Raw genomic sequence first — 9,846 nt, forward strand, 5'->3', positions numbered from 1 at the left:
AAAAAAAAAAAAAAAAAAAAAAAGAACTCATTAACTCATTACAATTTGAATGGACAGTAAGAATATACAAGGATACAAAATGTCACTCCTGCAAAAAAACACTAGCATAATCCTGAGTCTGAAACAACTGCTGCTGTGAAATATACCAGCAGAAATTTTAAATAAGTAAACATTTGGCCAGTGCAGTGGCTCACAATCTGTAATCCCAGCACTTTCGGAGGCTAAGGCAGGTGGATCATAAGATCAGGAGATCAAGACCATCTCTGTCTCTACTAAAAATACAAAAAAATAGCTGGGCGTGGTGGCAGGCGCCTGTAGGCCCAGCTACTCAGGAGACTGAGGCAGAAGAATGGTGTGAAGCCGGGAGGTGGAGCTGGCAATAAGCTGAGATCGCACCACTGCACTCTAGCCTGGACGACAGAGCAAGACTCCGTCTCAAAAAAAAAAAAGGAAACATTTTAGTATTACCTAAGAAACTGGAGACCTCAGTCTGTCTAACTTTGAAGGACAAGGAAATTTCACACAAATCACTTTATTCTAGTTTCCTTCAACTCTGTTCACAAATTCACTTACTAAACATAAAAATTCAAAGCACAAATGAATACATTTACAATTATCGGAAAATGCTAATTTTCCATCCTAGATGTCTTCCTAGTACTGAGACCCTACAAGACAAGTCCACTTGGATGTCCCCCAGGCCTCTCAATTTCATGTTTCAAATTACCTATTTCAAGAAATAGCATCTACTCATCTACCCATTCACTCAAGTCAGAAAGCTCAAAAATATTCTGGACTCATTACTCATCACCCACATCTTCCCTAATACCTCACAACCATCCCCCTCATGTCTTTTCCCACTGCCCTGCTTCTGACCAATTTTTAGTCCTAAACTGCTAGATTAAACTCCCTCAATTTAATGGCTCCAACCTGGTGCCCTGTCAACTCTCAACAGAGAGAATTATCATTGCGATTCTTAAGATCACCACTTTTCTTTTAAAGTCTTCAATAAAGATTTTTAAATTCTCAGCACAGCAATACCAGTTGCCTACTTACCTCTTCTAACCTCATAACCTGATACTAACAGGATTTCTCAGTATAGAATAATTATCTTCACTCCTTCACCTCCTTTCCCTAATCACTCTAAGCAACTTTTAAAGATTCACCTTCTCCAGCATGGAAAAGGTATCCTGCTTTGAACTTTCACTGTATGTTCTACATACCTTTATATCATATCACAAATTTTTTACTAAATGCAAGCCAGTTATAGGGATACAAAGGTGAACAAAACACAGTCCTAGACTTTAAGCACAGTGGAGGCAGAAAAACAAAGTCAACTGCAATACAGTCTGATAAGTTTCTTTAATCTAACACCTCAGTGTTTATTATATGCCAGGCATCATGCTAAGATTTTTTCAAATACCATCTCATTTACTTCTCGGATAACCTTATGATTCCCACTTTACAGAGAAGGAAAAACAAAAGTTCTGTTATTTACCAAAGGTTCAGTTAAGCTTTAGAATTGAGATATGAATCCAAGTCTGAATCTAGACCCGAAACTCTTAATCACCATGCCTCTATTTCTACTGCCACAGTATTTAATTCAGTTTCCCCAGTGGCCAGCACACAGCAAGTACAAAACGTGTATTTGTTAAATGAATGAACTTGATTGTTAAAGTTCTAAACCAAGGACTTAACAGCAATATTACCAATATTTAAGATCAATGTTATGGTAATATAACATCAATACGTTATTTATATAATGACAATGTCAATACTACAACCTTTAAGTTGTAGTCTCCTGCTTCAAAGAGTTCAAAAACTAACATTGTTAGTGTATTTGTTAGATACACTAACAAATGTGAAAAAATCAATATCCCAAGTGACTCATCATGTCATAGTTGGTAACAGCAAAACACTGGAAATTAATGTCTATCAGAGGCAGACATGTTAAACAAATCATAATATATCCCATATCACGGTCTATCCATATGCTGTGATCTTGGTGTATTGTCCCAAAATTTGTATGTTGATACTTAATCACTAGTAACCGTATTAATAGGATGAATGACCTTATAAAAGAGATGCAAGGGAGCTGCTTGATCTTTTTGCTCCTTCTATTATGTTAGGGCACAGCATTTGTTCCCTCCAAAGGAAGTAGTATTTAAGGTGCCATCTTGGAGGCAGAGACACCAAACCTGAGGGCACTGTGATCTTGGACTTCCTAGCTTCCTGAATGGTAAGAAATAGATTTCTGTTCCTTATAAATTACCCAGTCACAGGTATTTTGTTGGAGCAGCACAAACAGAATATCATAGAACAGTTATACAGCCGTATAAAAGAATAAGAATGCTCTTTATGTACTGCATGGAATAACCCAAATTACACTAACTGGAAAGAAACATGTGGGAAATAATGTGTCTTATGCTACCAAGGGTGGGGGCAGGAAGGATATATGTTTTTAACTTCCATATGCAAAAAACACCTTTGGAAGAACATACAAGAAACTGTTAACACAGGATGCCTGAGGAGTAGGAAACTGGGTGCCCTGAGGGTAGAAGTAAGAAGGAGACTTCACTGTATCTCTCTGTTTAACCTTTTGAATTTTGAACCAAGTGATTATACTACCTATTGGGAAAAAAAAAAAAAAAAACCAGGCCGGGTGCAGTGGCTCGCACCTGTAATCCCAGCACTTTGGGAAGCCAAGGCAGGCAGATCACAAGGTCAGGACAGACCAACAAGGTCAGCTTGACCAACATGGTGAAACCCCATCTCTGCTAAAAATACAAAAATTAGCCAGGCGTGGTGGCATGCGCCTGTAATCCCAGCTACTCAAGAGGCTGAGGAAGGAGAATCGCTTGAGGCAGAGGTTGCAGTGAGTCGGGATCATGCTACTAGCCTGGGTGACAGAGCAAGACTCCATCTCAAAAAAACAAAACAACAACAAAAAACTCCCAATAAAATTTTTAAAAAGCAACCAGGCATGGTGGCTCACGCCTGTAATCCCAGCACTTTGGGAGGCCAAGGCGGGCGGACTATGAGGTCAGGAGATCAAGACCATCCTGGCTAACCTGTCTCTACTAAAAATACAAAAAATTAGCCAGGCGTCGTGGCGGGTGCCTGTAGTCCCAGCTACCTGGGAGGCTGAGGCAGGAGAATGGTGTGAACCCGGAAGGCAGAGCTTACAGTGAGCCAAGATCGCGTCACTGCACTCCTGCCTGAGTGACAAAGAGAGACTCCATCTCAAAAAAAAAAAAAAAAATTAGCTGGGCATGGTGGCGCATGCCTGTAATCCCAGCTACTTGGGAGGCTGAGGCAGGAGAATCACTTGAACCAGGGAGGCGGAGGCTGCGGTGGCTGAGATCGTGCTATTGCACTCCAGCCTGTGCAACAAAAGCAAAACTCCGTTTCAAAAAAAAAAATTTTTTTTTAAAAAGCAATTTCAGAAATGAAAACAGAAACATCATAACATCCATGACCATAGCTTTCTTGATTGCTATGGTGTCAAAGTGTCTGATACTTTTTTGGAGTCAAATATTTGTTAAATCAATGAACAGTTTACAAAAGTTTCAAATTACCACTGCAGGAATATTTCAAATATATTTTATAAAGAATAGCAAAACTGGTGGAAAATGGTTTGATTTTCCTGAAAACAGTCATCAGAGCCAAAGATTTTCAGGGCCCTATCCCAGGCCTATTGTTTATCACAGTGTGAAACACCACGAGAATCTGTATTCTTTGAAAAACACCACGATGATCATTTTATTTGAAATCTTATATAATAAAGAAGTTACGGGGATGGGGAGACTTTAGAAAGTTACCCAGAAAAAAACACTTTAAATGAATCAACTGTATACATATATCAGTAAAGCTGTTAAAAACAAAAACAAAACAAATTCATGGCTATTAGAAATCTTATCAGTGGTTACCTGGGGCAATAGAAGGAGAACTCCAACAGGGAACACGAAACTCTGGGATGGTGGAAATATTCTATATCTTGATTAGAATAAAGGCTACAAGATGTGTGTATGCACATCAGCAATTCATTCAACTAAATACTTAAAATCCATGTATTTTATTCTATGAAAGCATACAATAATAAAGTTACTTGATAAGTTGGAAAGCATTTGGAAATGTAGATTCCTGGGTCCCTCTCCCAGAGATTGCTAATCAGTGGGTCTTTTAGTGGGAACCAGTTAATCTGCATTTTTAACTCCAGGCCATGGCTGACCCTTCAATCATATTTTGGAGAACAGTGACCTAGCATAATGTTCTATGTCCAGTAATTACTGATCACGCTTTGCAAAAACATATAAATTAATGATAAACTTTTAATACAAAAAAACTCTACGTAATTTTGATTCCCAAGTTTAGGAAATACTAAGAATACTAAGTGGTAGGAGTTCCAGGAAGAAGTAAAAAGTAAGACAGTTAAGGAAGCTTGTTCCTTCCAGTGCAGTGGTTCTGAACCAAGGATGATTCTGCTCCCCCACGTGTCATTTGGCAATGTTTGTAGACATTTTTTTCATTTCACAACCGGAGAGAGCATGTGCTGCTGGCATCTTAGCACGATGACAGAAGGGATGCTGGTAAATATTGTACAATGCACAAGACAGCCCTTCCCTCCCCCAAATAATGATAAAACCTCAAATGAGAAACTCTGACCTGGAGCCTCACCTCCAATAAAGCTACCAGAAGTAGTCAGTTGTGACCCAGAGTTAAACAAAACAACAGAATTAACATGTTACAACTTCAGGAAAGTCCATTTTTTACTTCCAGATCAGTGGGGAAGGAGGAAGAATATCATCTTTATATTTTACATTAGGCAAACAAACATTGAATAAAATGCAAATGACACATGAATACCTAAGACTTAGAAAACTTCAAAATAATGTAAGCAGGAGCAGCTTTAGGCAATCCCCCCAATCACAGGGGATACTTATGAATTCTCAGCTTTCAAAGTATAGTATCTTTTAAAGTTAACACTGGCCTAAAATATAATACTGCACATAAACTTTAGTATAACAGTCTGTTGCTGCAGCATAGTTTAACCTAGTGATATGCAAAGTGTGGTCTGTGGACCAGTGAGCAGTCTGTGAATTATCAGTTTATGTCAGAGAAACACAGAAATTTAGAGCATAAAAATGGAAATTTTAATAGCAGAATAATTTTATGTCTGTTGAAACTAATAATAAAAAATTAGGGCTTATAGTTTATCTTTCTTATTCCATTTCCACTTTTCTTATCTGCAGTATAGTCATGCACTGCATAACAATGTTTTGGTCAACAACGGACAACATTTATGACAGTAGTCCCGTAAGATTACAACGGAGCTAAAAAAAATCGTATCACCTGTGATGACATAGTAGTCATAAGTTCATTGTACAGTACATCTTTTTTTCTATGCTCAGAAGCACAAACACTTGGCCGGGTGTGATGGCTCATGCCTATAATCCCAGCACTTTGGGAGGCCGAGGCAGGAGGATCACTTGAGGTCAGGAGTTCCAGATCAGCCTGGCCAACATGGTGAAAACCCATTTCTATTAAAAATACAAAAATTAGCTACGCCTGGTGGCAAGTGCCTGTAATGCCTGCTACTTGGGAGGCTGAGGCAGGTAAGCACCTGTAATCCCAGCTACTCGGGAGGCTGAGGCAGGAGAACTGCTTGAACCCAGGTTGCGGTGAGCCAAGATTGTGCCACTGTACTCCAGCCTGGGCAGCAAGAGCGAAATTCCGTCTCAAAGAAAAAAAAAAACCACACTTACCATGTGTCATAATTGTCTACAGTAGTCAGTACAATAACAAGCTGTACAAGCTCATAGCCTAGAAGCAATAGGATACAGCCCAGGTGTATAGTAGGCTCTACCATCTAGGTTTGTGTAGGTATACTCTATGATTTCTCAATGTACCCTATTGTTAACAATGCCTAACTGTAGTTTTTAAAATTATAATCTAACCTACTCAGACTGATGTATCTAGTGAGTAGCAAAGCCAAGATTTGCATCCATATCTAACATCAAAGCCCATGTTCTAAATCATTATTAAGATTTTGAACTCAAACCCCAATGTGTAATCCCTACATCTGGATAGCTGGACTGCACCAAGAGTAAGTCACAAGGATTTAGTGTGTGTCTGGCCTACGGCCTTCAACACTTAATGCCAGCCAAGTTGTCTCTTTGGCCCCTCTTCCCGAAGCCCATGCTCAAAGTTTAGTCTCCAGATCTCTGATGATGCAAAAGGACACATGAAGACAAAAACAAAGAAAAGATTCATCCTCAAGGCCTAAAGCAGAGTCACTGAATGCTACTCTTTTCTTTTGGAAGCCACCATAGTTGCTGGCTATGGGGGATAACATCCTCTCAAACAGAAGTAGACCTCAGATCTCTCTAACCATGCTAGCTACATGGAGTACAGGATAAATGAATCCAAAATTAGAAAAAGTCACACGGACTAACAGTCTTTAATTTTAAAGTCCTCACACCAAGACCTCCAGCCTCTAACATAAGGTTTAAAAGACCTTACATTTGACTCATCCATACTGTACATTTTGACCACGATGCCCACCCAGTACATAATACCTGAAAGAAAATTTAACCTCCCTCAAAATATTAAGTGCAGTGTCCACTAATGGGTCACAACCTGCAGTCTTCAAAATACTGCTGTAGAGTTCAATGGTCTACATTTAACAGTATGCTCTCATCTCAGCGAACCAAACCCATAATCAAACTACCTTAAAATTCTACTCCTTAAAACATAATTTTTATTATTTCTATTATATAATAAAGTTTGTCTTTACAATCCAAACTTAGTACAGAAAAGAAATATACAAAAGTTTTTTCTCAAAACTTAGTAAAAGACATAAATCATTAATTTAAAATGCTCAACTTCTAATCAAAAATTGAAGATAGCCTATGAAGTCAAAATGTGAAACACATTTCTCAGCAGGCAATTTAGTCGGGTAGGAATTCACTATCGGCAATTCCCAGAATACAGTCTACAATGAATATGTGTATCATCAAATTATAAAAGTCTGCAACTAATCTGCTCTACCACTATCCTTATTCTGACTGGTCCCCTCATCTGATCACTCTCCATTACTGAGACCTTAGAAGACAGAGATGTAACTCTTCTTCCTCCCTCTTCTCCCCAAAGCTTTGTTATTGTTGTTGTTGTTGTTCTAGCATATTCCTCTAAATTCTCCTAGGGTCTGTAAGGATTCCTAACTTGCCTTAGATTTGTTCAGAACTTCTGGCATGGATTTACTTAAAATTACTTCTATGGGAAAAAGTGCAAATCTGAACAACCAATTTTATCACAAATTTCTGAAATACAATCTTTTAACACTACCTTTCATGTATTATGTATGCATCAAGTATCTCCAAATCAAAGCCTGCAACAAAAATTGTTAAGCTACATTAGAAAAAGACAATATCCTTTCTTTTTAAAGGATGAGAACTAATTAAAACCAACTTAACATAACTTGCTGTTATTTGTTGTGAACTTGAATTCTGTAAGCCTAAGATGTGGTATAATATGTCGTATTTTTAATAACTGCATTATGAAGACCTGGTTCCATCATGTTGTCCCATCACAAAATAAGACAACGCTACCATGCAAATCACCTATGTAGCTTCCACATTTATTTCATAGCTTCACTCAACTCTATCTCCTTTAGTCCCACCCACTGAACAGCTGAATGGGATGAAAGATTGTTTACCGCGCTCCTGCCGCCGTAACCCCCCTCCCCAACAACCACCCAAACACCCCTCACTCATTCCCTTGCAGTCTGAAGAAATAAAGAATCCAAGCAGCAATAACTGACTTGGTCATTGTTTATATCCTCCCTTCAGTCTATCAGGATTCCATAAATTTCATCCCTACCTGTACACCTGAAGTCTAAAATACTCTCCTCCCCAAGTTTGCACATAAACTTTAGGGGGAAAAACTGGCTATACTCATCACCTGCAGGTGCATAAATATGTAAAACAGGTTAAATGCTTAGGGATTTAGATTACCTGTTCATTTAGATTCTCAGGGGCACTAAGAAAGATATTCTCTTTCATCAAAATAACAAAGCCACAAGAAAGAATTCTTAAAGCTGAACTATTTAGCAATAAACTCTCAAGAATTGTAGTTAGTTATTATTTCAGTAACTAAGAAAACACCTGGACGTCACAAATTCTTTCCTAGGACTGTAAAAACCGAAATCTGAAACAGTGTACTCTTCAAAAGTAACTTAGCAAATGGAAATGTCCTAGAAAAATCTCGGTTGCTTATTTCTTACTACACAGACAGCTGAAATGGAACTCAGGAGTGGAAAATGTGAATGAAATGGCCTGTTCTTTTTCCAGTATGTGGGGGAGGAAAGGAAATGAAAGGGCTCCTTAAAAGAATAACTGAGAATATTGAAATATTTTCAAAAATTAATTTCCCTCAACTTCGCCACTCCACATCTCCGCTCCCTCCCTTTTCCAGGGACCCTTTCCACCCTTTCTACCTCCTCCGGGGGGCGCCCTTCCCAGGCGTTCTTTTTCCCCTACTCCTAAAAATTAAGCCCAAATACCAAACCAAACTACCGATTCTCCGTTCTCAAGACTCGCCCGCCATCCACCGGCCTTTCGGGCTGCGCCTGGAGAGAGGCAACCCCGAGAGGCGGGAGGAGGAGCGGGGAGGCGACGCGGTCACTGGAGTTGCTGCTGCAGCCGCCGCCGCCGCCGCCTCCACCGCAGCCTCAGCCTGGTGCATCCTTCTTCCTCCCTCCCCGCCGCCGCCCTCCCGGGCTGGCCCACACGGCACCCTCGCCCGAGCGCTCACACTCGTCCCCACCCTCCTCGCCAGGCCCACTGCCCCATGAAGGGACTTCTGCCGAGGGGGATACGGCCGGGGACAGGAGGAGCGGGGCCGCGGGCGCCGGCGGGCACTGGAGGAGGCTGAGGGAAGGCGAAGGGACGGAGAGAAGCAAGGGCAGGGCTGAGACCACCGCGCTCAGGCTGCTCCGGCCGCGGAGGCCGCGGCTCTCCACCCCGGGCAGGGGGCCGGCCCGCCGCGGCACAGGAAATGCCGCCGCCTCGGCTCTCCTCACGTTCAATTCAAACTGTCACCGCCGCCGCCTCCCCTCCCCCCGATCCCGCCGCTGCCGCGCCCGGGCCCGCCGTCGCCCCCACCACGGCTCCCCTCGCCGCTGCCTCCTCCTCGCCTCAGGGCGTTCCCCAGCTCGGTCCAGCAGCTGCAAAGCTTTCCGGCATTCGGAGCTGATGACCCCGAGTCGCTGCAGCCCGAAGCTGAGACTCACCCATGGTGCTGCTGTTGACGCTCCTCTCCTCAGCAGCAGCGGATCTCGCACTGACCGACATCCCCTCCCCCCCTCCGCGACCAGCCCCGGCGCAGCGCAGCCCGCCGATTCTCCAAAGGCGCCTACGCCGATTCCGCGGCGTAGCGGCCCGGCGTCGCTGCCCTGCTTACGCACGCTACAGGAGACGGACTCCTCTACTGGCTCTCGCCCGACTCCCGCTCCCTCCTCCGTCCCCCGCCCCCTCAGACGGGGCTTCCGGGCCGAGCGGAGGCTGGCTTCCATCTCGCGAGATTACCCGCTCCCCAGCTCCGCCGCCTCGCTCCATTTCGAGCATGACTTCATTGGCGTCAGCAACGTTTTGCTGTTCGGGTTTAGCCGCCATGTTTAAATTGGCCGGATTTCGCACCACTGAGGTCATGGATACTCGGGCCTCTTTGCGTGTTTCTTCAACACTGCTTTTAAGGTTAACCGCGTTACATTTGTTGCAGAAAATCCTGGTAACGCTGAAAAGGACTAGTCGGTGGGGTGCGAGGGTGGGGTCTTGCCCGAATTAAAGA

General features: G+C 42.4%; 1 protein-coding gene across 1 annotated transcript in view; it reads right to left on the reverse strand.

The window, feature by feature from the left end:
- Positions 1-9,586, reverse strand: part of SEPTIN7 (septin 7) — a 107,265-nt gene extending 97,679 nt beyond the window's left edge. The window contains exon 1 of the mRNA XM_017873699.1: positions 9,290-9,586. Within this exon, the coding sequence (XP_017729188.1) occupies positions 9,290-9,571 (282 nt within the window). The 5' untranslated portion in view covers positions 9,572-9,586. The remainder of the gene's footprint in view (positions 1-9,289) is intronic.
- Positions 9,587-9,846: the final 260 nt, after the last annotated feature.

This window comes from Rhinopithecus bieti, unplaced genomic scaffold (genome assembly GCF_001698545.2).
Source record: "Rhinopithecus bieti isolate Rb0 unplaced genomic scaffold, ASM169854v2 scaffold_6944, whole genome shotgun sequence".
In the NCBI taxonomy this organism is placed as follows: Eukaryota; Metazoa; Chordata; class Mammalia; order Primates; family Cercopithecidae; genus Rhinopithecus; species Rhinopithecus bieti.